Below are 26591 nucleotides of genomic sequence, written 5' to 3'. Positions count from 1 at the left end.
ACCGAGCAGTGTGTTAGCGAGAACATTGGACTTTCAAGAGGTGGATTGTGAGATCTCACGTTGTTTGAAGAGGGGAACGAAGCCTAGTCGTATCCAAATATCATGATTGGTTAAGCAAGAACTTTGCCTCATTGACCAAGTTTGTGTGGCAATATGCATATTTTACAAATGATGTTCAATAAGGAATCATTTAGCTAGTTAAACTTTACTGTACACAGGAAGGTAGAATTCAAAGTCAGGATCTTGAAATGGACATTTCATTCATCCTGTTCATAATCCGAGACGCATCGTTAAGTCTATTAGCTCTTTCGTAGATACTCGCAACGACGAGGTGCAGTTCCTTCTTATTGATATTGGGATCGGAGTCGAGCCTTTCGAACAACTCCTCCAATCTCTTGTAATCCTTTCTTGCACCATAGAGACTGAGCATCTGGAAGTGCACTTCGTCTGGAAAAACACAGCCCTCTTCTTGCATCTCCGTATATACAGCATCGGCCTTGTCAAAGTCCCTCAGCTTCCCATAAGCGTTTAGGACAAGGGCAATGACATTAGAGCTTGGGAAATGTCCCACGCTTCTCATCTTCTCAAACACCTCCACCACATTTTTGTGCTTCTTGTTCCTCGAAAACAGGTCGATCATGCACCCGAAAACAGATATATCCTTTAACTCACCCGCATCAAATGCTTGACGAAACACCCAAGTGGCTTCTTCGACTCGACCAGCTCTAGCAAGAATGGTAATCGCTGTCTTCCTCGGAATGTTGTCTGGTTGCTTTAACTCTTGAATCAAACGCTTGGCATGAGCAACCAAGCCTGCACGCTCATAGGCCACAATCATAGTCTGGTAAAGGACCTGATCAATCTCAGCACCAGAGCTTCTCAGCTTCTGGAATAGCATTGCAGCTCTATCCAACTTTCCTGCTTTACCCCATATTGAAATTATTGTTGAGTATGTGATAGCATTTGGTTCAATACCTCTATTTTGCATCTCTTGTATGAGATTTGTTGCTTTTTCATGCTCCAAGGACTTCCCATATATCTTGATCATGGTGTTATATGTCACGACGTTCTGCTCGATCTCCTTCCTCTGCATCAACCGGAAAAGGTGTATTGCTTCCCCGAAAAGCTCGGCCTCACCATAAACCCTCAGAATGGTGTTGTAACTCACAACATTCGGTTCAATTCCCATCTTTCTCATGCTCCAAAACAGCCGATCAGCTTCCTTCACCATATCCAATTGACCATAAACATCAATCATAATGTTACAAGTTGTAAGATTAAGCGGGCAGTTGACCTCTGTCATCTCAGAAAACACAGAGAGTGCCTCCAAGAACTTCTCATTCTCAACAAACATACTCAGCAAAGTGGAATAGCTAACAGTATCGGGCACAACATCCACAGCTCTCATCTCTTTCAACAAAAAACGAGCCTCTCTAAAAAGCTTAGCTTTTCCAAACACATTAATCATGGAGTTATAGGCTACAATATCTGGGGTAATCCCAGATCTTTTCAATCTCGAAAAAATAGAAATAGCCTTTGAATAATCACAGAGTTTACGAGAAAGCTCAATCAAATTACTGTACAAAACAAGGTCACCAGACACACGATCTTGCTCCATTTTTTGTAGCCAAGAGAGGGCAGCATCAAACATACCCTCTTTGCCAAAATAAGTGATAAGGGTCGAATAAGTATACCTATCAGCCGCAAGAGCTCTCTGGCGCATTTCGTCGAACAGCCCATGTGCAAGTTCCCACTGTTTAGCACGTAGCACATTTCGTAGAACAACATTGTAAGCGAAGACCGAAGGAGTGTAAAGAGCCTCTTCGTTGATCCAATCGAGAATCGCAAGCGACCTTTGCCAGTCCGATTCTCGCGACAGAATCGACACCATAAACCGCATTGAAAGCTGCCGCCCTTTGTACGGCGACAGAATCGAGTAAAGCTCTTGCTCGTTCTTCGTTTGTCCAATTGACGCTAAAAGCTCGTCCATATCAACGCTGTGGTCTAAATGTGAGGACTCTCTTTGCCTCCTCGCACTTCGCTCGTACTTTTGGGGAAATGGGGTTGTGGTTGATTTCTCAGATGGGGTTTTTCTTCTCCATACATCTTTGGATGTTGAAGAAGATGAAGCTCTGGGAACTGAAATCCGAATTCTGGGCTTTGATTTAAACTCACTCAGGCAAACTTTGAGGTTATTTCTGGTTTCGATTAGGCACAAGAAGACGGGGGAAGAGAAGGATGAAGTCGATTGTAATTGCATTGAAGAAGGTGAGATTAAAGAGATAATAACCATTTCAACAAAGGGAATTAGTTCATAATTTTGAGGAGTGAAGAGGAGAGAGCAGAGATTTCTTCGCAGCTCCGTTCCCGGCGCCGGTGACGGAGACCCCTTCGCGTTTTCGCTTCTTCGTGCCTTCTTTGTATTTTTTTCTATTTCATTTATTGCCTTTTTCTTCATATGAACTAATTTCAATAATGTTCTTAAATTATATAATACATTTACCCAAATTACAAATTTTTTATTAATTATGTAAAAGAAAAAGATGAAATTACAAATTTATTAAAAATAAAAAACAGTGGGAGATTTGAACCACAAATAATGGGGTGCTGGAATTAGCAGATTCCGGCGAGGCAAAGCCGTAGGGTCCTCCATTTTCGGGTTTACACCAATTGTTTTTCACCTAAAAAGGGTTGTCTTGAATTTTGGGTCATATTTTGTTGTTGTTGTTGTTGTTGTTGATTCCGTCGTCCAGGATTGCGATGGAGCTATTCCAGAAGGCCAAAGTGGTTCGTCTAAAAAGCCACCATGACAAGTACCTCCTTGCAGAGGACGACGAAGAAAGCGTGTACCAAGACCGCAACGGCTCGGTCAAAAACGCCAAATGGACGGTCGAATTCGTCGACAATCCCCCCGGCCTCCGCTTCAAGAGCTGCTTTGGTAAATACCTAACCGCCTCCAATCTCCCCTTTCTTCTGGGCATGACCGGCAAGAAGGTCCTGCAAACCCTACCCCAAAAGCCCGATCCCTCCACCGAGTGGGAGGCCCTCCGTGAGGGCTTTCTAGTCAGGCTCAAAACTCGGTACGGCCAGTTTCTTAGGGCCAATAGCGGCTTGCCTCCCTGGCGCAACTCCGTTACTCATGATATTCCTTTTAGAACCGCCACCAAGGATTGGATCCTTTGGGACATCGATATCCTCCAGGTTCGATCTCCCAGCTCTGTTCATTACCACTCGTCTGCACCTACTCTTCCACCACCGCCTCCACCCTCCAAGCACAAACCCCACCAACACCATCATCACCATTTCCGCCGCCGGCATTGCAAGGTCGTGGACTCCTCGCCGTCACGGGATCATCATTGTAGAGAACAGGTGGTTTGGTCTGCAATCCACAGCTATATTTCTATTGGGTTTGAAGTTGAAAGTCTTATATATACATATTAATGACTTGCAGTCAGGCGAATCAGAAGATGGGTCACCAATGACAGCGGCGGAGGGGAGGGTGATCCATTACTATGTGGCAAACAGGAAAGGGGAGGTGAAGAAGGGAGTAGAAGAGGTGAGTTTTACATTCAAAGGGAGTCAGCCGGAGGAGTTGAAGGAGAAGTTGATAGAGGAGTCGGGCCTCCCCGACATCATTGTCTGTACTCAGAATCCTCTTAATGGAAAACTCTATCCTCTCCGCCTCCATCTTCCTCCAAACAATGCCGGCCTGCACGTTGTGCTGGTCCCTTCTTCTAATGGTCAGTATACTTGTCTTTTGTCTTCAACATTTTCTTGATCTCCTCGTATAATTGCTGCTGCTTTGATGTTACTAGATATCGAGACGCTCGGGAGTCCGTAGAGCCAAGAACCAGATTTGAACCAGATTTAAACCGGTGATACGAGGATTTTCAGTCTTCTACTCAACTAACTGAGCTATCCCCGCTAGAGAAATCAATCAAACCACAAAGTTTTCTTTCTAGAAAAGTTTAGGACCTCCAAATTTGACTTACAGTCATCTCATTCTCCAAGACTTAGCTCCAAATCTACTTATATTCTTTGATAACTCCCAATTGAATCTTTGGTTTGAATTTTTGTGTATTAATTGTAACATACAAAATGACTCTTTCTTTGTATCACTTCTAAATTATTCTTTTATTCTTTTATTATGTATTCTATGTATTACTATGATCAAATGGGAATAGGTCGCAAAACTTCGTTCAATTCGGATAAAAAAAAATTCTATTCGATGAATTATAGAGTTAACAAAATGTAAATATTTTTTGTCCATAAACCAAATAAAGTACCTCTTTTCATCGGTTTTCTACTACTAGGGCAGCTCGCGTGATCCTACGCCAAAAAAAACTCTTAAAAAGTGTGGGACATTTGAATTATAAGAAAAATATTTTATTTTTTAACTAAGCCATAATAAAACAAGAAAAACAAATAATTTAAATTAATCTAAAATGTAACCAAGATTTGAATACAAGCCCAAAATCTCAAAATCTGTCGGCAGGCTAAACCAATTCTGGAATTTATGTTACTTTCAATTTCAATAAGTCCTACGATACTCAGAAACTAATATGTATCAAGAACATAAAGATTGAACACAAAATACAAAATGAAAAGGCAAACACCAAAACAAACACAAATCAAATGCGAGATGAAAAACATGTATTCCCACGTTGTCTTGTTCCTTTTCCTTTTTCACTGCTCTGTAAGATTTGCAATTCTCAAGATGAGATCAATCCTGACTTACTTTGACATCATTGTAAATCATCTCTAAAAATGAATGTGATTCTCAAAGGTAAAACAAAACGCATTCACAAGCAAATATTTGCATTCCCATAGAGGAAGGCCACAACAAATGCTATTATAATAGCAAAGACACTGAAAAAAAGGAAGAAGATGAAGAAGAGGAGCAGCACACGGTTCTCCAAGATCATAGAAATTGTCTTAACTAAGCATTATACTATCAAGATTTGTTTCACACAGATAAATTTTCAAGTCAGCTTCAAAACTTAAGCTGTTTGCAAGAAAACATCCTAAAACTGTTGGGCTTTTAAGCACTTCACCAACTAAAGGCAAACAATGGGTATGCCTTACAGAACAGAGAAGATGGGTAGATTGAGATCAAACTAGAACCAAGGATGGAGTTTAACATTCAAATAGCTGACCAAGTTAGAAAATAGATAACTTTCAAATGTTTACATAAAGGAGAGGAAGAAGAGTCAGAGTGAGAGGACTTATTGTTGGGGGGTTTTTGGATTTAAGTTCAACCAGATGCTCATCTGTGCTTTTGAATCTTCTTCTCCAGCTCTTCCTTGCGGGCTCCAACCACTGTATCCACCACTTTCCCTCTCCTCAGCAACATAAATGTGGGCATTGCTTGTACTCCAAATTCCTGAGCCACGTCCTGATTTCACGAACAATCTTGTCAATCTTGCAATTAAATTCTAGCTAAATGTATGTTTTAGTCCCTAATATTGGTGTATTTTCTATTTTCAATCTACTCTTGTGGTTCAAAATGTTTCAATTTAGTCCCTACATTTGAAAAAATTTGGTTTGTCGAGCAAGAACATGTGAGACTAGAGGTACCTTTTGGTGAGAATAGCTATGTCCATGTTTGCATGTTTTTAACATTTTTCGATTATATCATTTCCGTAAGTCAATATTAATATAAGCTTATGATAACCTTACGCGATAATATACCTACAAAGGGAAGAAATTTTCTTATTTCTCTTCCAAATTTGTAAGAAATGGGTAGAAATTGCAAATGTTTACTCTCCTACATGCCTAATATCTCTTTGAAACTTATACTAACTCACTAAGCATTTACTGGACAACATAAAGTTAGAATGAAAACAACAAAAACTAAAGGAATGTTTCACACTATTCAAAATAAATTTTAATGATATGAAAATCACATTTAAAAATATAAAATAAAACATAAAATTAAATTTTAATGATTAGATTGTTGGAGATGGTTGGGGAGGAGTCCCACGTCAGCTAATTAAGGGGTTGATCATGGGTTTATAAGTAAGAAATACTATCTCCACTGGTATGAGGCCTTTTGTGGAAACCAAAATCAAAGTGACGAGAGCTTATGCACAAAGTGGACAATATCATACCATTGTGGAGGTTCATGATTCCTAACATAATATCAGAGTCATGCCCTTAACTTAGCCATATCAATAGAATCTTCAAATGTCAAACAAAAAAGTTGCGAGATTCGAAGGTGTAGTCAAGTGACTTAAGTGTCAAACAAAGGGTGTACTTTGTTCGAGGACTCCAGAGAATCGAGATTAAGGGAAGGCTGTTCAAGGGCTCCCTAAGCCTCAGAGGAGGAGGCTCTATAATGTACTTTGTTCAAAGGGAGGATTATTGGGAGAGGAGTCCTACATCGGCTCATTAAGGGGATGATCATGGGTTTAGAAGTAAAGAATACTAGTATGAGGTCTATTGGGGAAACAAAAAGCCAAGTCACGAGAGATTATGCTCAAAGTGGACAATATCATACTACTGTGCACGTTTGTGATTACTAACATAAAAGAGATGTTTTAAATTGATTTTGAACATCAAAGAAATGGTTTTAAATTCATGCACTAAACTGAAAAAACGCCCTAACACTAGCAACAAAATGTATGACTACAAACGCGGTTAAGATTCTGACACAGAAATAAGAGGATGCAAAATTGGGAGAAGGAGAAAGACGTACAGATAGCTCATCGACATCGATTTTGACGAACTCAACATCGGTGTATTTGCTGGCCATGGCGTTGAAGGACGGCTCCATGAGCCTACAGGGTCCACACCAAGTCGCGGAGAAATCAATCACCATCTACTCTCCCACAATCCAACAAATTCAAGGAAGAGAAAGAGATCAGATCAGCAATCGAATTGACAACAGTAACCCTAGAAAAAACCCCTTTGATCCAACAACTGGCAATTGAAATAGTAAAATAGAGGCTTACGAGCTTGGAGGATTCCTTAGCGGAATTGAAGTGGAGTTGCCATCTAGCTGAGGAGTGAAAAGACAACACGGACGACGGCTCCGACGACGCATCTTCGGCCCTCGCCGTCGAGGGGCCGAACCAGTTTGAAAGAAGAGCTCCGATCTTCGATAGAAGGACTCCCATTTTTCTCCGTACACAAGAAAAATTGATCTGTCGGCGTAGACTTTGCCAGACGAATGGGCCATGGCTTTTATCATTGCGGCCCAATAACCAATCAGAAAATAGGAATATTTAGGTATTTATTCCATCCGGCATTAGGGTACATAATTATATCTATTTTCACACTATTTCATTTAAATTCACTCAAAATCACTTAAATAAAATTATTATTTTTCACAAAATTATTATTTTTCACACAAAAAAATTACAGAAGTATGCATATTAATGAATTTTTTTTTTTACTATTTATTTTTAATATTGTGAAATATGCATTAATGATTTTAAAAAAAAAATTTATCTGAAATAATTCCAGTTTTTTTTTTTTTTTTAATAATGGGTACAATTTGGTAAATAAAGTAGTAATACACCTCGAGTATAAAAATCTAATTTTTTTAATTGATACAATTAATAATTTTGAAGTAAAAAAAGACCTTTTGACTTCGGGCATAAAATATGAAAGATGCTAAAGGAATATTTTTAAAAAAAAAAATATCGAATATGGAATAGATACCCTAATTTAAATCAATAGAAAGAAAAAGAAGATGCTAATTCTAAAGACCATATGTTGAGAGAGAATTAAAAAAAAATCCAAAATACATACATACATCTATACATACATATATACACATACATACATAGATATATATACACATACATACATAGATATATATACATACATAAATACATACATACATATATATACATACATACATATACATACACATACGTAGATATACATATACTTGCATACGTACATACATACATGCATATACATACATACATACATATATATATATATATATATATATAGAAGAAAAAAAATCCTCCTTCGAAAATGGGGATTAGGGGAAGAAGGTTTATGTGTAAAATCGTCTACATTAGTCAATTCCTTCACTTTCTTGTCGATAAGAAATAGATTTGAACCTATTGTGTCGAAACTTGGAAAAAGAAAATAGAGTTGGAACAATATCTCAACATGAATCCAGCATGGGCCTCAGTTTCAAAAGGGAGGGGCTGACCAGAGTGTACTAAACAAGTCTCTAATGATACCATCATCATCTCAACGCTTATTTCAACAATCCAAAACAACTGCCAAGTCTGAAGAACAAACAAGTTCCGGCTATGTATGCCGCCAGAAGCCCTACCTTAATTCTTCAAGCCATAGCGAGTGAAATTTCCTAATCATGGCTTGAGAACCAAGGCTAGACCAACTTTTGCGCTCTTCTCAATTGCTTTGGTGTCTACCTCCCCAGATACAGTGAACAATGATTTTGGACGCCACTCGTGCTGGATAAGAGCACTTGCCTTTCCGAAGTTGTTCACCCGTGCCTTCACTGTGGTCAATGGGTCGAGTGCATGTTGGGTGCCGACCGTGATGGTGTTCTCGTTGGAGGAAAAGCTATGAGCTACCTCCGCACCGACAGCAGTGCTAGTCAATGGGTTCACTGTGTGGTAGTATGATGCACTCAAGGTATCACCTTTGTCGTTCCTGAATCATGAATGGACATAATTATTCCCCTGAATATGTACCAAAACCTATACGAGAGCTGACTAAAAAACTCACAAGGTCAGAGAAGCAATAAGGTCTGCGTTGGCAAAGCTTAGTCCAGAGTTGACTTTGGTGAAGTTTCCAGTTTTGGTATCGAATGAAAGATCGGTACCAAGGGCAAGAAGATTCGTTCCAACAACACCAGAAAAGTTGACAATAGGATTGGCTGTCAGCCCAATACTCGTGCTGATTCCAGCATAATCATGCACATATTGCAGTTCCACCTACTTGACAAAAACAAAATTCAGTTGGCTGAATTTATCTGCCTGTTTTATAACTATTTTCACATGATGGTCAGAGAAAAAAAAAATGCACAGCTCCACAATTAGAAAAGAAAGACACAAAATCCTGAGACTGAAAGAAAACACATTATTCCATCACTCACCTTACCAGACCTTTGATCGGGGACTTTGAAACTAAAGATTGCCTTCAATCCAGGAGCAGGTTCATCCACAGTGATAGTTGTGACAAGCTACAAAATTCACAACAGCAGTCACAAGAATTGCACAAAAAGTAATATGACACAAAGAATAAGTAAGAAGGAACGTACAACATCACTACCAAATACCAGTGATTAAAAATGGCATACACAAACCTACCTCGATTTAGATTTTATAATNAAAGACACAAAATCCTGAGACTGAAAGAAAACACATTATTCCATCACTCACCTTACCAGACCTTTGATCGGGGACTTTGAAACTAAAGATTGCCTTCAATCCAGGAGCAGGTTCATCCACAGTGATAGTTGTGACAAGCTACAAAATTCACAACAGCAGTCACAAGAATTGCACAAAAAGTAATATGACACAAAGAATAAGTAAGAAGGAACGTACAACATCACTACCAAATACCAGTGATTAAAAATGGCATACACAAACCTACCTCGATTTAGATTTTATAATTGCATCAATAAATGTGCATGTCGGTGGATGGGGTGGGAGCAATTACAAAAGGGGTAATTTTTTCAACCCAATGGCTTACCGCCTCAAAGAAATATCATTACTGAATATACTTAAGAACTGCCTCAAACAAAATAGAGAAGCAGATGGCTTTTCTCAGATTGTCAGATGATCATGAAAAGATAGGCATGCTTGCTCTGCTGCTTTCCACATCGAAGTGGACCAGCCATTGCCGAACATGATTCCTTATTCTTCAATAAAAGTGCAAAGGGATAGACTAAACAAGGGAATCTAGCTTCACCAAGAGGAAGCAAGACAAACACTCGCTTCAAATATTCTATGTTAATATTTTAATCATAAACTCTTAATTATTCAGAGTGTTATACATGATCACATGATCCTTGATTGGGAACAATTCATGTTATCTTTCTATAGTGCATTCAGACTTTCTCAAAGGGCTTTCTTGAACTGAATAGTGTTCCGTAATCAGATGAAAATCCAAGATATTCAGACAGGGGCGGAGCGAAAAAGAAGAGGGCAATTGTCCACTTTTCGTATGACATAATTCAAAAACTAATACAAAATAGTTGGGACTTATCTTTCTCTGATTTTTCCCTCTGAATTTTAAAATTTTAAATTTTAGTTTATAAAAAGTTAGCATGTAAAACCTTGCCCCACCCTAAGAAAATCTCTGGCTGCACCACTGTATTCAAATATGAAAATGGAACAACAATGACACTAAACCAAGAAAACCCTCTAATTTCTTGACTTGCTAATGGGGAAAAAAAAAAAAAAAAAAAAAAAAAAAAAACTATGAGATTAAAATTCCATGCTATAAGTAATGGAGAGAGAGGGAGAACAGGAGGGGGACAAGTATGATACTCAAATCTTAAACAGAGGAATACAATAAAGCAGAAAGTAAAAGAAAAATACGTTACATTGGAGCTCGTGTCAACTTTGATATCAGTTGTGATATTTTTGTTCTTCAGCTGAGTATTCACATCAGCCAGAAACAGGTCACCCTTCTTCGTTCCTGAAGATGTTATAGCCTGCAAACAGAAAGATATAAATAGGGAATAAGCGAACGTTTGTAACAGTAGAGGAAAAGCATCATCTAAGTTAATTCCCAAATACTTGGCATAAATATCTAGTAAGCAACCACAGGACCGAAATGGAACATGGAATTTGTTCATGAAAGATCCAACTAATTTTAAAAAAATGGTGCAAAAGACTCATGAATCACGGTCGATAATGACCAGTGCATGCATGAAAATTAACTACGCCATTCACCCTTTAGGCTTTAAGAAATCTCAGACATTTGGGCGGTTACAATTTCTTCCATAGGAACCTTATTCAATTGAAAATAAAACAAACATACCCCATAAGCAGAGTGGTAATGTCAGTGACCATTAAAAGAAAAGAAAACCGTACATTCATTACTTCAAAGAATCAAAATTCAACCCAAATAAATATACAAAAGCTATATAAGTTCTGGTAATACCTCAGAATCAATAAAGAACAGCAACAGAATTAAAAACGAGAGAAATAAAGTCAAAATTTCATAATTAAGAAGCGTATTTCACTCCTTTTTTTTTGTTGTACTTAACGATTCATACACCAATGGAAATTGAACCCAACAGTAGAAGTTGAACACCAAAATAGATACTAGAAACTAAAGAGAATGGCAAGACGAACTCACAACTCCAGTGGGGGAGTAGGTGGTGATGGTGAACTTTTGGTCGCTCTGGTAGTCTCTGTACAGAAGATCTGCCAAAGAAAACAGCACAATACTAAAAGATTTAAAGAAAAATTAACCAAAACAAAAGATTTAACACCATTTTACAAGAGGAAAAAAATGGAATGAAGAAATGAAGATGGAGAAATGAATAACCTCTAGCTCTCTTGCCGATGTCGGAGTAGAGACCAGGACCCTTTCCCATGGTTTGTGGGGGAAAATGAAAGATTCAAAAGGAGAAGGAAATGAAAATTCTGAAAGGGAAACGATAATCCTCTTCCCCAAAGCAGGTGGAAATGAATGGAGGATTCGGTGGCTTTGATATACACCTTTAAAACCCTAATTTCAGCCCTTTCTTCTTCTTTTTTCTCTTTATTTTCCCCTTTTTCTTTTCTTTTTTTTTTTTTTTTTTTTTTTTTTTTTTTTTGCCTGTTATTTTTCGACCGTTGGATTCGAGAATAAAGACCATCCTCTAGCATTTACGACCGTTGAGTTTTATATATATTTATTTCTTTCTTTCTTTAATAAATATAATTAAAATATTGTGTCGACTGTCGAGAATGTCTCAGTATTAATTCTGATGATGTCATATTTTGTGCACTATTTTTATTAGATAAAATTACAAAAATGGAAAGTATATAATAACAATTTAGATAAATATATGATTAAATTACCTGTAAATTTTTTTATTTATTAGTAAGTTAACTTATTCAGATAAGTATATGATTAAATTACCTCTAAATTTTTGTATTTATTGGTAAATTAACTTTATAAAGTATTTAGATCCATTTATTGTCATATAGATTAATTTTTAATAATTTTGAATATGTTAAAAGACTTTAATGTGACATATTAGGTATTTATATATTTTTTTTAATTTTAAAAATTTTTTAGACGCGAAGTTGAAAAATTAGAGATTAATAATTCCTCGTTCCATCATTCCATACCTCAAATTTCACCCTGTGTTTTTTTTTAGTCGATGCCTCTTCTCCCACATTTTTTCTTAATCATTTCTTCCTTCTTAAGGGTGAATATTGATTAATTCGGAATTTATTTTAGACCAACTAAAAATTTTGTTGAGTTGGGTTAAGTGTTGTATTGTTCGTGTTTTTTTTTTATTGTTATTAATTCTAAATTTTGTACATTAATAATCAAAATTTCATAAAACTCGATATTATATGAATGTTCAAATTTTTTATCTTTCATCAATTCCTCTTAATTTTATTATGTCTCTCTTGTGGAATTAGTTTAAAACAATTGGTATAACAGTCTTAATCTACTGATAACAGATATTGTATGTTTTTTGTCACAGTTACGTATCACTATCGACTTTACAGTTAGAACGAGTCTACTAAGGGAGAAATTTTCACATTTCGTAAGGAATGATTCAATCTCGCGATAGATAGCATGAGTAGTAGAATACTATAGTCTGTGTGAATAGGTTGGTGAATAAAAATATGACATACAGCTTATTGAATAAACAAAATACCAAATACAAAAAAAATCCAGATCTTCGACGCGATAGCTACTCTCTCCAATATTCTGCAGTGTTAAGAGAATGGCGAAGAGTATTGGGATCGCCATCTGGGTGTATATAAACCTTGAATTCTCACTCCATCTCTGGAACAAGGTTGAGAGCGCTATGGCTGCATGTGCGGAACTGCCTGTTCTTGAAAGAAACTGATTTTCCAAGATGTGGCTTGTAAATCCAGCTCAATCTTTGATCAATGGCGTCGATTAGTGGGACCAAGGAGGCACCATTCAACTTAATTAGTGTCAAATTCGATGGTGAGTGTAATACTAAGGTTTTTCTGCGCTTGCTCGGGATTGTATGTTTTCAATTGTAATGTAAATTGCGGCTCAAAATAGAACTGTTCTCATAGATTTTGTACTCACTAGTTTGGATTTGGGGAGAACTCAAGCTCTAATCGGAAGTATCATATCGCGTTGTTGTTTAATCGTCCGAAGTTTGTCAATCCTCTCGACGTTTACCCTAATTTGTATCATAAAGTTTCATAGAATTAGGAATTTATGATTGGATAGGAGATAGTTAGATCTGATGTTTGAAAAACACATACGAAGAATTAGGAATTTATAGTATGCCTAACCATTTGAAAACGTTCTTCTATGAACTTTCATGCAATTTCCGATTGTTTTTGACAGAATCTTGATAGCCCAGCTGATATTTGCACAATTNCTTCTATGAACTTTCATGCAATTTCCGATTGTTTTTTGACAGAATCTTGATAGCCCAGCTGATATTTGCACAATTACAGAGTGAAACGCGAGAATGCAGATAGTTCTGGGTGATAGATTACTAGCGACGAAGGTCTGTTCACTATGCTTCCAATTTAACATATTGCAATTTCCCTTCTATTTTGTTTATTGCATATGACCATCCTTCGTTGATATCTTTAGCACACACATTTACATGTTTTCCTAAAATCATCAGCAGTATACCATTTTGGAAAAAAATGGCAAAAAAAATTCAACTCAAAAACTTCATCTCTGCAAGGGTTCTTTCCTGGTGTTTAGCGTCAATGTCCTAAATATCGGAACCATGTATCTTGTGGTGGCATGTTTGCATTGATGCGTTACAATGACATCAAGTAGTAATAGACCAGAGCTACCGGCAGTGCAATGAGCAAGCCCAAGAGTACCCTGTAACCAAAACAAAACCTCATTTCAGTATGTAGTTTAGCTATATAACTTGATTTTCCTGTCTTTGATCTTTTGGATGAAATGTTAGAAATTAATATGAAGCAAAGTTCTATCATCTGAGCCCATTTAGATACAAGAAATGATGAATGTTTGATTTGAAAATTACAATATTTACCCTGTGCTTAAAACATCTGGATGTATATTATACTCCTTGGCAAAGACAAATGGAACAATTCCTTGAGGAAGTGCTGCCTGTACCAATAAAGAAGAAAAAAGACGTCAAACAGAATTGTCAATCCTGCATGTGGACTTAGTAATACAAATTACAATGAACCTGCACAATTGCCACTTTGAGCAATCTGCCCCTAAGTCCTAGAGGAAATGAGCATGCTGCCATAAGTGCAGGCCCGATCAAGAATTTCATTCCCATGGCCACCAATGTCATCTTTGTACCACATGCTATAATGCTACTCCGCGAACCCATGAAAAGTCCTAATGAGTAAGACAACTTGAAGTCAAGTTTTTCTTCATTTACTTGATAGAACTTCTTGTAAAGTTTTCATTTCATACCTAAGCTGAACATAGCCATACCAAGTCCTCCAGTTGATAGAATTGTTATTGATCTGTCAATAACTTCTGGCAGTTTTACTCCCCACCTGAGAGCATGTTAGTTTCATCCCAATGCATCTTTAAGTTTTTTTTTGAAGTGAAAGTTATTGTTTTTAATTCACCTGAATCGTATGCTTGCCCAAATGAGTCCCAATATAGTTGCATGAGTATTGGGGTTGCTGATGAGCTTTCTAGCAACTGTTAAGAGAATGGTCCTAGTTTTGAGACTCCTCCTGCTTCTGTCTCTTGCCTCCTCAATTTCTTCTTTGGCTCGCTCTTCTTGAGTTATATCAATTTCTGATTTTCAAAAAGGCAAACAGCATAACTAGAATGATTGAATCTGACAAAGCTAGCTTACACATTTTTGTTTCGTAAATTTATGTGAGAGTGTGAGATCCCACATTGGTTGGGGAGGAGAACTAAACACCCTTTAGAAGGGTGTGGAAACCTCTCCCTAGGAGACGTGTTTTAAAAACCTTTAGGGATAACCCGAAAGGGAAAGCCCAAAGATGACAATATCTGCTAGTGGTGGGCTTGAGCTGTTACAGAAAGTATGTTAAGTANTATAACCTGAAAGGGAAAGCCCAAAGAGGACAATATTTGCTAGTGGTGGGCTTGAGCTGTTACAGAAAGTATGTTAAGTATTCTTTGTGTCAAATACACTGGATTAAGTATAGCACTCATGACTGATGGAAGTAGGAAAAGAATAAAATTTTAGGAAATGAGAGCAGTCAAGAAAAAGTTAAGCAAGTTCCCATTCTTGGTCTTACATATATGAAGTAATGTTATTTTGGTTGATATCATGAATACAGCAACCATTTATGTTGAGGGAAGTCCTAATATTGTACATGAGACTCAAGCTGGGATGGTTATTGAAGTTCATGGGCATGAATATGACCATTTTTGTTTAAGGAATTCCTAAGCTTTACACAGCATGACCTATAAAGTAGGGGTGAAGTGATTCTGTTTGTTACTATTTTAAAAAGCAATTCCAATGCCTACCTGTGGCTTCTGATGCTGGAGCTAAAGAAGCTGCTTTGGTGGTAGTGAACTCAAAGAGAAACAGTAATATGTTGTACCAAAGAATGCTCTGTAACACAACAATCTGGGCAAGAAGCACATCTGCTTCAGTGCCGTACATGGCCTTCAATACTGGGAGTCCAAGAATTAGAGTATTTGGCATGGTTGACAGAGAGAGACCAGTGATAATCCAATGCAAGCCTCCCCTAGAGGTGATTTTAGTGATAGCTCCCAGCAAAACAATAGCCAATATTTTCTGAAGGAAATCGGCCAATATCAGTTGCAGGTTCATTTTGTAGAGGTTGTTGTCTGAAATGACTTGAAATGATAACAGTGGGATTGAGAATTTTGCCACAAACTTGTTTATTCCAGAACATTGCTCCGCTGTGAAGAACTTCCACCATTTTACAGAGATGTAAGCTAACATCATGGCTACGTACAGAGGGACTGTGGCTGCCACAACATGATACACATCAGACAACGAAATCATGGTGACCAGCAGAAGAAGGTTTGAAATTTTTTTTGTGTTGTCTATAGAAATTCCTGGTTAATAAAGCACTTTTCTCTGCTTTTCTTGATTGCTTTATTAATCAATAAAAGCTCGGGTTTTGAGCCACTGTTCCTTGGAAGCCTCTTCAAAAGTTCCAATAATGCCCAGAATGACCTTCAGCTTGCTTATTTGTAGATCACAACAAGTCTATGTAGAATTTTTATAATATGAATTAAACAGCATATGCTACATGAGATTTTTTTTTAATAAGATTAAGAGATCCATTATGTTATACATTTATGAATCACCTTTTTCTAATCCCTCGTGTGATGGTTAGATAATTAGTATAATTATTGTAATAATCATGTGTAATAGCAGGGACTAATGGACTTATGAAAGTGGGGGTATTCTTGTCACTGTAAGCTAAAAGTAGATTCCAGAATTCTTGTACTCATGTGCTTTACATTTATCAGTTCTTTAAATAAAGAAGATCTAACTAGGCTGACATGATAACTCTATAACTTCATGCTTTAGTCTTTTACTTCATTTTGAAAGAACATTAAAAGGGATTTCCATTATTTTTCAATTTTGTTTTCCATCTGGTCGACATTTTAAAAACATTCATTTTATTCAAAGTTTTTTAACCCCACCCCTCCTGTTCATCAACCGTATGCTTACACTTGTTCTTTCCTCGTTGTAGAATAATGCTTCAAGTAGTTTCCTTGTATGATTGGAAAGTGCCAGCGTGGACGCTGGGCCTCAAAGGGGGGTGGATTGTGAGATCCCACATTGCTTGAGGAGGATAACAAAACATTCTTTATAAGAATGTGGAAACCTCCCCTAGTAGACGCATTTTAAAACCTTAAGGGGAAGCCCAAAGAGGACAATATCGGCTAAGTAGACGTGTTTTAAAACCTTGAGGGGAAGTCCAAAGAGGATAATATCTGCTAGCGGTGGGCTTGGACTGTTAGACCTTGTATGATTGGAAAGCGTGTATCGGGTCTTATATTCTAAATTTAACCTGCAAATTTGTAGGCTTTTGATAATTTCTTTTTTTGTTTATGTTGTAACAGTGGGAAGAAGGAATAAAGAACTGAATTGCAAGTGAAGTAATGGGAATAACAGTAGGAGAGTTCAATGCAGTTGTAAGATAAGAATTTTTCCTAAATATGGTCAAAAGTGTGAGAATAACTGTGAAGGGAAGGAATTGAACCTACTGTCTCTGTAGTTTTCTTTACAGTAAAGAGCTGAGAAACTGGAAGAAGCCATTGAAGATTGATGACATCAGCTTGCTGCTTTTTAGAAGAATGATGCCAAAACCTTGTAAGTGTCTGAAAAGTAGCTCAAGAATTGGAACATGATGCCTTTTTCTATTCATTAGAATTAGATACTCCTTTCGTAACAGAAAAAAAAGAAATTATTTTCAATAAATCAGAGAGGATTCATTTTTGATAATAGAAATTGCCAACTCGTTAGAAAGTCAAGACCATCTCATTCATTAGGAAACATAAGAGTATGGAGTTAAAAAGTAAGATGATCAAAAGGCAGACAAACAACTTCATTTGAATGGCTGTGATTTGATGGCAATGTAGAATAGTGTGACATAGAATTTATTTTTCCTAGTGGCTAAATAGTTGTTCAAATTTGATTCTCCACATTACTTCAAATTCTTTGTGTTATAAAAATGGTGTGACATAGAATATCTTTTGACACTGACTTTGCCCACTGGTTTATGAAACACTGTTTGGTATCTGTCTTGGAAGGAGTTATGTTGTCTGCAACTTCGAGATTTCTAATTCTTTTGTACCTCAGCTGAAGATATTATGTTTCAAGCTTCTTTGTTTTTGTTTTTTCACTTTTGTTTTGTTACTGTGCAGGACGTGACTTGGTTGATTTACACAACTTGAATTGGAAGGGAAGAATGAGTTCTTACTTTCCCTTTAATATCATTTCCATAGGTTTGTAGCTAAGTTTGGTTAAATTATATTTTTACTCATGCGTTTGCTTTAACCTCTTGATAAAGATATTTTATTTTGAGGTAAATTTTTCAGTTCAAATTCTAGACTTATTTATGAATGGAATAGATCAACGATATTTTGTTACGAGGACGAAAGGGAAAATATTTCTTCCTGTTAGATAAATAGAGACGGGGCTAGATTATATTTTCCATCCTCGTCTTCATTCCTATCGTGGTTAATATAAATATATTTTCAACACATATTGAAATTCTATATGTATAGAGACTATATTAAATTAAAAGTTATGTTGTAGTATTAAATTTTAAATATTTAGAAATTTTGTTGGTAGAAGATTATATATATATACTTATCAAATATATTTATTGGATTTTTTTTTTTTTTTTTTTTTTTTTTTTTTTTTTTTTTNTGTTTTAATAAAGATTAACTATATGGAAAAAAATTACTTCTTCGTCCCCGTGTCGTTGTGGTTGAGGAGTTGATCTTGACCTGATCTTGACCCGAGGAGAGCCAATAATGAAAGATAAATTTCTACCGCTACTTTTTAAAGTAAATTAATAACTTGTCACGTTAAAATTTCATTGCTCCTCTTTTAGTAGCTCGATTAAAGATATATAGTAAATTTAAGGAACGTTTAGAATGTAAATTAATTGAATAAGTTTTACCTCGAATGGTTCAAACAGTCCTATGAGGACAAGATTATGGTGCAACCAAAATGGGTAAAAGCTGCCTAGGATTTCTTTTCAGTGGATACTTTGGTAATTTATGAAGTTAAATGAAACCAATCATGTTGTTATATCTCTTATTGGATTGAGGTTGAAGCCTCATTCATTCGAGGGAGGCTTTAACAATAACGAATTGTCATATCTCTATTGGTACGATATCGGTTTAATTTTTAATTTTATCTAAAAAGTTTTATACGAACGAAAATAATTATCGTCACTTATATACTATAAGTATCTTCCACTTCTAACCAATTTGGGACGTTGTTCTCACTCTAGCAGTACTCCACTCGAACAAAGCACCAGACTTGAACCTTCCCTTGAATAAATCCGTCCACAACGATATTCACTCACCAACAATCTTCTCCTCGAACCAATCCAATGTTAAAACATACATCTTTTACCTGAGAGATTCAAATCACATACCAACCCACTGTTTTTCCAAAGAAGGAAAGAAACAAATACTCATATTCTTTTTTTATTTATAAGAATTTAATTACGAATTAAATAATTGTATTCATTTTATAGGAATTAAACATCTTTTACATAACTAAGCGTTACTGAGTTCGGTTGAGAATTTTTTTTTTTGGTAAATCTGAGATTTTGAGTCGGGGATTTGATGATCCGAGTAAACTTTAAAAAAAAAAAAAAAAAATCACAATCCAACCAAATTCTCTCTTTTGGGTTGGGTTTGTCGGGTTATTTTATTATAAATTATTAAAAAAAAAATCTTACTTATCTATAATATAATTTACTTTAATAACTAAAATTTAATCAAAATTCAATATCAAACATTTACAAGTCAAAATGCATCATTAACATCCGTTACAAACAATAAACATTTGTAACCTTTACAACAATCTTAAAATTAGGCTTGGATTGGATTGTAACCCTATTTTCAGATTCATTAAGTTGACCCGACTAAAAAATATCACCCACATGCCCACCCGAATTTTTTATTTTTAAAACATGCAACTCAACCTAAACCAGAAAAAAAAAATAACTAACCCGATCCAATTTTTATTGTTTGAGTTTGATAGTCCTATTATACAAATAATAACCATAATAGCAATATAAAATTAAAAAAAAATTAATTAATTAATTATAATCCATCCACTAGTCTCATGCAATTATCTATAATGATTGAAGCTTCATAATTAAATTCTGCACCACAAATTAGAGCTTCATAATTAAATTCTATAATGAATTTTCCATTAAACCTAATGAAAAGAAGCAACAGTTCATCGGAAAAAAAGGATGAATCAAAGAAGAAGAAGCTTAAAATAGCAGTGAATTTCCACCAAATCCGGCATGAGAGAATGAACTGTTCTTATTTTTAGAAAGAAATGAAGAACAAACCCCAAAATCTCCCACTATAAATAATCCATTGATGATCATTTCCAAAATCAAGCAATGTTAGCAGCTTAGAACAATAAGACAAATAAAATAAACTCAGGCTTGGTTCACATCTAGTTTGGTCTGGCAAGGTCTTGAATTTACTTAGGCCTTTAACCTATCTGGGATTCTTTCTTAGACCTTGACCAGCCCAATAAGCTTGCTTTCAGACCAAAAAAAAAAAAAAAAAACCTNTGGTTCTTCAAGAACAAGAACAAAGATGATGGCAGGTTGGAGTATTAAGGCTGCCTTGGTGCTGCTTTCAATGGCTGTTCTTATGCCATCTCTCAGGGCTGGCATTGCTGAATATGATGACTTTTTGCTGCAACAGGCTGAAGAGGCCAAACAGGCTGCTCTTAAAGCTTACCACCCTCACCCCATGAATGTCACCGATCACTTTAACCATCATGTTTATTTGTACGTATCGACATTTCATTCATCGAGACGTTTTGTCTTCGATCGTTCTAATTATCGACATTGTTCTCTGTTTCTTTCTGCAGGGCTTTAGAGGGAATTCAGGGAAACAATAGCACTAGGAGGAGCTTGAGGCAATACAAAGGACCGTGCTTGGCGACGAACCCGATCGATCGTTGCTGGCGTTGCGACCGAAATTGGGCCAACAACCGTAAGAAACTTGCCTATTGTGTTCTTGGTTTTGGCCGAAAAACCACCGGGGGATTAAGAGGACGTTTCTATACTGTCACCGATGCTTCGGACTCCGATGTCGTAGACCCTACACCCGGAACCCTCCGACATGCTGTTGTTCAAAAGCGGCCGTTGTGGATTATTTTTGGACGTAGCATGATCATTAGGCTATCCAAGGAACTGTTGGTGACTAGCGATAAGACCATTGATGCTCGTGGTGCCAATGTGCATATTGCTTATGGTGCTGGTATTAGCATTCAATTCTCCCGGAATGTGATCATCCATGGTCTTCACATCCACCACATTCTTTCGGCCACTGGCGGTATGATTCGAGACGCCGACGATCATGTCGGCCTTCGAACAGTCAGTGATGGCGATGGCATATCCATCTTTGGATCATCCAATGTCTGGCTCGATCATCTCTCCATGTCCAACTGCCAGGACGGCCTCATCGATGCCATCCAAGGCTCCACGGCTATCACCGTCTCAAACTCTCATTTCACTCATCACAACGACGTAATTATAAATCAATCACTAATTACTTCCAAATCATTCAAACAAAAATCATATTTTTACCATTTGAATATGCAGGTGATGCTGTTTGGTGCGAGTGATTCATTTGAAGGCGACTCGGTCATGCAAGTGACTGTCGCTTTCAACCATTTTGGTAAGGGATTGGTGCAGAGGATGCCGCGCTGCAGATGGGGATTCTTCCATGTTGTCAACAACGATTACACTCACTGGCTCATGTATGCCATTGGTGGCAGCCAACATCCCACCATTATCAGTCAAGGGAATCGTTTCATTGCCCCACCTAACCCTGCTGCAAAACAGGTGATGAAATTGAATCTTTATGAACTTTTTGTGATTAAACTCAAAATGGGTTGGAGAAAAATTGAATCTTTTTGAACTTTTTGTGATAAAAACTCAAATGGGTTAGAGAAAAACTGAATCTTTTTTAACTTTTTGTGATAAAAACTCAAATGGGTTGGAGAAAAATTGAATCTTTTGTGTTACAAATACAGATTACGAACAGAAACTACGCAACAGAGAGTGTATGGAAAACATGGACATGGAGATCGGAAGGGGATTTGTTGATGAACGGAGCGTATTTTGTTGAGTCTGGGGATCCAAGCAAGCAAAGGCCATACAGCAGGTTCGACATGATAAAGGCTAGGCCTGGCACTTTTGTTAGGAGGCTGACGCGCTTCTCTGGCTCGCTCAACTGTTATGTTGGTCGCCCATGCTAAAAGCAACAGCCAACAACCAAAACTCATTTACCTTCAGCTGAAGAACAAGAACAAGTTGATGGGTGAGAGAGCAGCGAAAATGGAGAACTTGACAAAACCAGCAGAGGGAATTAAAAGTGGAAGGCCTGAAGAAGACGAACAACTTTATTTCATTCTTTTGTGTTTATAACAATTTATTTGTAGCTGTTATTTGTATTCCCTTTTCTTTGGTTATAAATGAAAAAAAATCCATTTCTTTTATAAATATTGAGAATTGTTGCAAATACTTATTTTTAGCGCCAAATTGTTGCAAATTCCATTGTCCTTCCAATGGGTTCTCGTCGGAATCGGTAACAGAACCCTAAACATACCGACCACCACCTCCTCTGCTTTGGCTGCCGGCGCGATCCTCTTTCTGTTCATCATCGTTTCCGCCGCCTCGGCTCCGATCCTGTTGATTATGGACCGGCATTGTCTGGTCATGGGGTTCATCCTTTGGCGACGTTGCACGGCCGGCCGAAGTACCAGAACGCGCTGCTTGTTGATTCGATTTTACAGAGTATGTGGGGAGTGTCGCCTACACACTTAGCTTGGAGCTCGATGTTCTTAACTCTGTGGCTGCACATGGTGGTGATAGAAATAAGCTAGACAAGGTGCTGTCTACAATGTCGCATTTCGACTTCGAGATGGCTTTGAATTATGTAAGGATCTTCAGATAATGACTTTCAAGAACAAAAGAAAGCAATTTTGATGCTAATTATAATGGATTGCAGTGTTAAATTGAAGCATTAGGATGTTGAATTCTGATCGCCGGGAACGGGTAAGCGTTCTCATTTGGCAATTTGCTCGAGTTTGGATTATTACTTTTCTATGATTCTGCAATATCTGTTTATCCATGTTCTAGAACAGAGCTAGACATAGAACAGAGGAAGTTGACCGAGTCGAGTTCTTACTCCTATATTAACATGTTTGATATGATGATATCAACAATGAAGGAAGCATACTTTCAGGCTGCTTTGAAACGATGAAACATGCCATTAAAGTATGAATGAAGCTCACTTTCTTGCAGATCTTTGTTCGAGCTGCAAACGAACGGTTCATCTGTAAGTCTATCACCGAAGACGTCTCCAAACTCATCAAATACACTGTTGAGCTGCACATGAGTCTTGGTCTCTTCTCCATTATCAGCATCATCCACAGAGAGATTTGAGTTGATCTCAACCAGTTTCTTGAAAAATGACGACCGAAGAAGGAGGTCGAGCGCTGATGGAGAAGATGATTTAGCATAACCATTGAGCGGGGTGCTACAGCTCTCGAGAAGTTCTTGCTTTTGAAGGGAATGGAAGAGATCAATGTCGTAGTGATTGTTTTCAAACAATGAAGTTTCTTCTACTGGGATGGATCTGGAGTTACAGAGTTCCTTGTCGGGATTCGACGTCGTATGGACGTCGTTGAGGGCAGCGGGTGGCACTGGAGGAGGCTTTAGCCAAGCCATGTAATTGCTCCAGTCGAAGTTGGTGACTGCATTGATCCCTCGGTATTCAATGGCGGCCATATCGTAAGCTCGAGCAGCTTCCTCTTGAGTGCCTGCAGTGGAAGATCAAACAGATATGTGATAAGGAATCAAATTCAGCATGAAAAATCTTCTCAAAACTAGAATTGCTCACCGTAAGTTCCAAGATACAGGTACTTGTTCCCATAAACTCTCCCTATTCTTGCTTCCCATCTACCATTATGATGATGCCTGCAAAACAGAAATTCACTCAAGAACTCTCAAGAACACTCAAGAACACTCAAGAACACTCAAGAACACTCAAAGAACACTCAAGAACACTCAAGAACATCTCCAAATATAGAGAACAAGGTAACTTCACCTTGCAACTCCTCTATACTTTGATACACCTCTTGAAAAGCCACTGCTCTTTCTGAAACAAAACGATATATCATAATGGCAGTTTGATTTTAGAAGGAAAAACATTAGAATGTTTGAATCCAAACCTTCTTAAAGAGGCCAAATACTCCTCCTTTGTCATTGTTTGCATTGTCTCAATCTCTTTCTCATACTCTGATACCTACAAAAAGAAAGGACATCCCTCAACTAATGTTGGTATCAATTTAAACTAACCTTTGGTAATCAATTTAAACCATTTGTTGGTGATTAGTTTATGACTTGTTTCATTTCATTCTACTCAAAATCATCTCAATCTGTGTATCATTCTGCTACTATCGTTCATGAAAAACTGCTACTATAAAAGTCTCATGCATATGGACTTATAACGGAAGGTCCACCGCTAGCAGATATTGTCCTCTTTGGGTTTTTCCTTTCGGGTTTCCCCTCAAGGTTTTTAAAACGTGTATGCTAAGGAGAGGTCCACCACTAGCATATATTGTCCTCTTTGAGCTTTCCTTTTCAAATTTTTCGTCAAAGTCTGTAAGACGTGGCTACCGGAGAGAAGCCTGCCGCTAGCAGATATTCTCCTCCTTGGGATTTCTCTTTCGAACTTTCCTTTAAGGTCTTTAAAATGCGTCTATTAAGGAGAGGTTTCTTAGGAATGTTTCGTTCCTTTCTCTAACCAATGTGGGATCTCACAATTCACCTTGTTTTGGGAGCCAGCGTCCTCGTTGGCACACCGTCCGGTGTCCACCCCATTCAGCGATACTGGCACATCGCTCGGAACCTAGCTCTGACACCATTTATAACAGCCCAAGCCAAGCTCACCCTTAGCAGATATTGTCATTTTGAAGCTTTTCCTCTTGGCTCTACAAGGGTATAGAGAATGTTTTGATCCCCTCTTCAACTGACGTGGGATCTCACAGTATCTACTTTACGTTTTGGATTATTAACTTTCAATACATAATTTTTAACACAAACTTACAGGGAAATTAGTGATGGTTGTTACACCCCAGTACTTGAGTGCTGCTAGATCATAAGCCCTTGCAGCTGATTCTTCTTCATCATAAGCTCCTGTCATGAATTAAACCAAAAACACATGAACATGTTATTTAGAGAGACAGAGACAGCAAAACAAGGCTTGAAATGAAGTGAAGTTACTCACCAAGATAAACTGTTGGGACACCAAAAAACCAGTTGAATCAAAAGCATAAAACACAAAATTCAAACAGATTATCAGAACCCCACAACAAAAATTTCAATGAATAAGAAGAAAATGGAAGATTTTCCATGAAAAACATTGTTTAACCTTGTTTTCCCTTCTTCTTCTGCGTCATGTTCCAAGAAAGCTTATCCCATAAATGAGCTTCAAACCGACCCGTCCATCTATGTCTGCTCATCACAATACCATCAGGAACAACCAATATCTTGCGTTTTAATGATCTTATGTTTATGTCTTGTTTCAATTACCTGCTCACCCCCCGAAATCTCGAACTCCGCTTCATAGTGGTGGTCGGACCTTGATCGGATTGTTGCTTCACACACTGTTGTTTATTAGTTTGATCCGCGGCGGCGGCGGCGGCGGCGGCGGCGGCAGCAGCAGGCTCTCTCCCCCGTCTCTTTACACGTCTTATGGCCTGAGCTTGACCTCCTGTCCAACATATTCTCAGATTCTCCTCATTCTTCAGTACCAAAGCTGCCGCCTCCATTTTTGTTCTTCTTGCTCTTCCTCTCCTCCAACCCCACAAGTCTTATTCCAAATATATATATATATATCATTCCATCGACTTTCTGTTATTTAAATTAAATTTTATTTTAAGACGAAACTAGAACGATGTTAAATTAAATATTACAATTTTATATTAATTATTCTCGAGTTGCAAAATAACAAAGTCTATTTAGACTCCAAAACACGATGGTCTCGACATTTCCTAACAACATGATCACGATACCTATTTGTCACTCCAATAACAACCAGCTTGAATTATTTCACCATGTTTTGTTCTCACTCATATGTTTCTTAAAAAATCGAGATCACCTAACATAAGATTGCTTCAAGCTAAGTATGTTTAATTTTTTCGTTCTTATAAATGAGTCATGTACAACTTTAAGGATGTTGTCGATTCATTCATGTATCCTCCGTAGAATGATATGATATTATTTTGTCTTCGATTTAATTGAATTATTATTATTTTACAATTATTAGCTACTATTTTTTTCTGTTTTATATATTTCTCATATAATATAATAAAAATGTCGATATCGAACCAATAGAAATATAGGAATATTTATGGTTGGATTTTTAATATTAATTATTCAAACAGTCCAAAACAATAAGGTCGGTAATATCAAGGCAATCATGTGAAAAGACGAAAAAAGCCCCCATTTGTCTACATTCTGTCTGCCAACCTTAATCCATTTCTAAAACACAAAAAAAAAAAAAAAAAACATCACTGAAATTGAAAGCTTTGTGTTGTTCTGTTTGGATTTTTAAGGCAAGTGGTTCATATGAACTGTCTAATGAATATATTTTTTAAAACGGATTAAATTATTAATTTGATTCCTACATTCTTATAGATCGTTTCGTTTTATCCTTTACTCTTCTAACCAATA

The 26591-nt window shown here is 37.1% G+C and overlaps 7 protein-coding genes and 1 long non-coding RNA gene across 12 annotated transcripts; 3 read left to right on the top strand and 5 right to left on the bottom strand.

Annotated features, from left to right (window-relative positions):
- Positions 1-92: 92 nt before the first annotated feature.
- Positions 93-2445, bottom strand: LOC111791034 (pentatricopeptide repeat-containing protein At5g39980, chloroplastic-like). The gene has a single exon (XM_023672212.1). It carries the CDS (start codon positions 2291-2293, stop codon positions 236-238), a length of 2058 nt encoding a protein of 685 aa, XP_023527980.1. The 5' UTR covers positions 2294-2445; the 3' UTR covers positions 93-235.
- Positions 2446-2511: 66 nt separating this feature from the next.
- LOC111791035 lies at positions 2512-4336 on the top strand. 2 transcript variants are annotated; one of them, XM_023672214.1, is made up of 3 exons: positions 2512-3369; positions 3452-3740; positions 3816-4336. In XM_023672214.1, exons 1-3 carry the CDS (start codon positions 2761-2763, stop codon positions 3839-3841), a joined length of 924 nt encoding a protein of 307 aa, XP_023527982.1. In that variant the 5' UTR covers positions 2512-2760; the 3' UTR covers positions 3842-4336. The 2 variants fall into 2 exon arrangements, with proteins under 2 accessions (XP_023527982.1, XP_023527981.1); XM_023672213.1 differs by having other exon boundaries at positions 3452-4336.
- A 582-nt stretch (positions 4337-4918) lies between these two features.
- On the bottom strand, positions 4919-7164 carry LOC111791036 (thioredoxin H2-like). Its single transcript, XM_023672215.1, has 3 exons — positions 6954-7164; positions 6698-6820; positions 4919-5395 (listed from the first exon to the last, which is right to left on the bottom strand). Exons 1-3 carry the CDS (start codon positions 7116-7118, stop codon positions 5267-5269), a joined length of 417 nt encoding a protein of 138 aa, XP_023527983.1. The 5' UTR covers positions 7119-7164; the 3' UTR covers positions 4919-5266.
- Positions 7165-7997: 833 nt separating this feature from the next.
- On the bottom strand, positions 7998-11683 carry LOC111791142 (mitochondrial outer membrane protein porin of 34 kDa). Of its 2 annotated transcripts, XM_023672372.1 has the most exons (7): positions 11497-11683; positions 11305-11372; positions 10544-10654; positions 9375-9461; positions 8719-8927; positions 8303-8643; positions 7998-8270 (listed from the first exon to the last, which is right to left on the bottom strand). In XM_023672372.1, exons 1-6 carry the CDS (start codon positions 11543-11545, stop codon positions 8337-8339), a joined length of 831 nt encoding a protein of 276 aa, XP_023528140.1. In that variant the 5' UTR covers positions 11546-11683; the 3' UTR covers positions 7998-8270; positions 8303-8336. The 2 variants fall into 2 exon arrangements, with proteins under 2 accessions (XP_023528140.1, XP_023528139.1); XM_023672371.1 differs by having other exon boundaries at positions 8016-8643.
- A 1150-nt stretch (positions 11684-12833) lies between these two features.
- LOC111790575 lies at positions 12834-18287 on the top strand. 3 transcript variants are annotated; one of them, XR_002814501.1, is made up of 6 exons: positions 12834-13128; positions 13580-13669; positions 15597-16138; positions 17194-17265; positions 17361-17443; positions 17998-18287. It is a non-coding gene; the product is annotated as an uncharacterized LOC111790575 (long non-coding RNA). The 3 variants fall into 3 exon arrangements; XR_002814499.1 differs by having other exon boundaries at positions 17349-17443; XR_002814498.1 differs by having other exon boundaries at positions 17194-17443.
- On the bottom strand, positions 13632-16138 carry LOC111790574 (auxin efflux carrier component 8-like). Its single transcript, XM_023671533.1, has 6 exons — positions 15613-16138; positions 14733-14907; positions 14572-14657; positions 14336-14493; positions 14177-14253; positions 13632-14001 (listed from the first exon to the last, which is right to left on the bottom strand). The coding sequence occupies exons 1-6, from the start codon at positions 16118-16120 to the stop codon at positions 13935-13937; spliced, it is 1071 nt and encodes a 356-aa protein (XP_023527301.1). The 5' UTR covers positions 16121-16138; the 3' UTR covers positions 13632-13934.
- A 2146-nt stretch (positions 18288-20433) lies between the features above and the next one.
- LOC111790573 (pectate lyase-like) lies at positions 20434-22285 on the top strand. The gene is made up of 4 exons (XM_023671532.1): positions 20434-20630; positions 20714-21374; positions 21450-21692; positions 21884-22285. The coding sequence occupies exons 1-4, from the start codon at positions 20434-20436 to the stop codon at positions 22106-22108; spliced, it is 1326 nt and encodes a 441-aa protein (XP_023527300.1). The 3' UTR covers positions 22109-22285.
- A 587-nt stretch (positions 22286-22872) lies between these two features.
- Positions 22873-25706, bottom strand: LOC111791316 (AP2-like ethylene-responsive transcription factor At1g16060). The gene is made up of 8 exons (XM_023672605.1): positions 25449-25706; positions 25288-25370; positions 25144-25152; positions 24964-25052; positions 24086-24159; positions 23962-24012; positions 23755-23831; positions 22873-23674 (listed from the first exon to the last, which is right to left on the bottom strand). The coding sequence occupies exons 1-8, from the start codon at positions 25685-25687 to the stop codon at positions 23094-23096; spliced, it is 1203 nt and encodes a 400-aa protein (XP_023528373.1). The 5' UTR covers positions 25688-25706; the 3' UTR covers positions 22873-23093.
- Positions 25707-26591: the final 885 nt, after the last annotated feature.

The sequence above is a fragment of the Cucurbita pepo genome, chromosome LG03 (assembly GCF_002806865.2).
Source record: "Cucurbita pepo subsp. pepo cultivar mu-cu-16 chromosome LG03, ASM280686v2, whole genome shotgun sequence".
Classification (NCBI taxonomy): domain Eukaryota; kingdom Viridiplantae; phylum Streptophyta; class Magnoliopsida; order Cucurbitales; family Cucurbitaceae; genus Cucurbita; species Cucurbita pepo.
The sequence above is the reverse complement of the archived record's forward strand: the minus strand, read 5'-3'. Positions and strand labels throughout refer to the sequence as shown.

Coding starts and splice junctions, on each gene's coding strand:
- LOC111791034 (XM_023672212.1), bottom strand. CDS start 2,293: ATGGTTATTATCTCTTTAATCTCACCTTCTTCAATGCAATTACAATCG.
- LOC111791035 (XM_023672213.1), top strand. CDS start 2,761: ATGGAGCTATTCCAGAAGGCCAAAGTGGTTCGTCTAAAAAGCCACCAT. Junction 3,370..3,451: donor ATCATCATTGTAGAGAACAG/GTGGTTTGGTCT, acceptor AATGACTTGCAG/TCAGGCGAATCAGAAGATGG.
- LOC111791036 (XM_023672215.1), bottom strand. CDS start 7,118: ATGGGAGTCCTTCTATCGAAGATCGGAGCTCTTCTTTCAAACTGGTTC. Junction 6,821..6,953: donor CTAAGGAATCCTCCAAGCTC/GTAAGCCTCTAT, acceptor GTGGGAGAGTAG/ATGGTGATTGATTTCTCCGC. Junction 5,396..6,697: donor TCGATGTCGATGAGCTATCT/GTACGTCTTTCT, acceptor TCGTGAAATCAG/GACGTGGCTCAGGAATTTGG.
- LOC111791142 (XM_023672372.1), bottom strand. CDS start 11,545: ATGGGAAAGGGTCCTGGTCTCTACTCCGACATCGGCAAGAGAGCTAGA. Junction 9,462..10,543: donor AAGTTGACACGAGCTCCAAT/GTAACGTATTTT, acceptor TGAATTTTGTAG/CTTGTCACAACTATCACTGT. Junction 8,928..9,374: donor CCGATCAAAGGTCTGGTAAG/GTGAGTGATGGA, acceptor TTTGTCAAGTAG/GTGGAACTGCAATATGTGCA.
- LOC111790574 (XM_023671533.1), bottom strand. CDS start 16,120: ATGATTTCGTTGTCTGATGTGTATCATGTTGTGGCAGCCACAGTCCCT. Junction 14,908..15,612: donor TCCAGCATCAGAAGCCACAG/GTAGGCATTGGA, acceptor TTTGAAAATCAG/AAATTGATATAACTCAAGAA. Junction 14,002..14,176: donor CCAGATGTTTTAAGCACAGG/GTAAATATTGTA, acceptor TTTTGGTTACAG/GGTACTCTTGGGCTTGCTCA.
- LOC111790573 (XM_023671532.1), top strand. CDS start 20,434: ATGATGGCAGGTTGGAGTATTAAGGCTGCCTTGGTGCTGCTTTCAATG. Junction 21,375..21,449: donor ATTTCACTCATCACAACGAC/GTAATTATAAAT, acceptor TTGAATATGCAG/GTGATGCTGTTTGGTGCGAG. Junction 21,693..21,883: donor CTAACCCTGCTGCAAAACAG/GTGATGAAATTG, acceptor TTACAAATACAG/ATTACGAACAGAAACTACGC.
- LOC111791316 (XM_023672605.1), bottom strand. CDS start 25,687: ATGGAGGCGGCAGCTTTGGTACTGAAGAATGAGGAGAATCTGAGAATA. Junction 25,371..25,448: donor AGATTTCGGGGGGTGAGCAG/GTAATTGAAACA, acceptor TGTGATGAGCAG/ACATAGATGGACGGGTCGGT. Junction 24,013..24,085: donor TATTTGGCCTCTTTAAGAAG/GTTTGGATTCAA, acceptor GTTTTGTTTCAG/AAAGAGCAGTGGCTTTTCAA.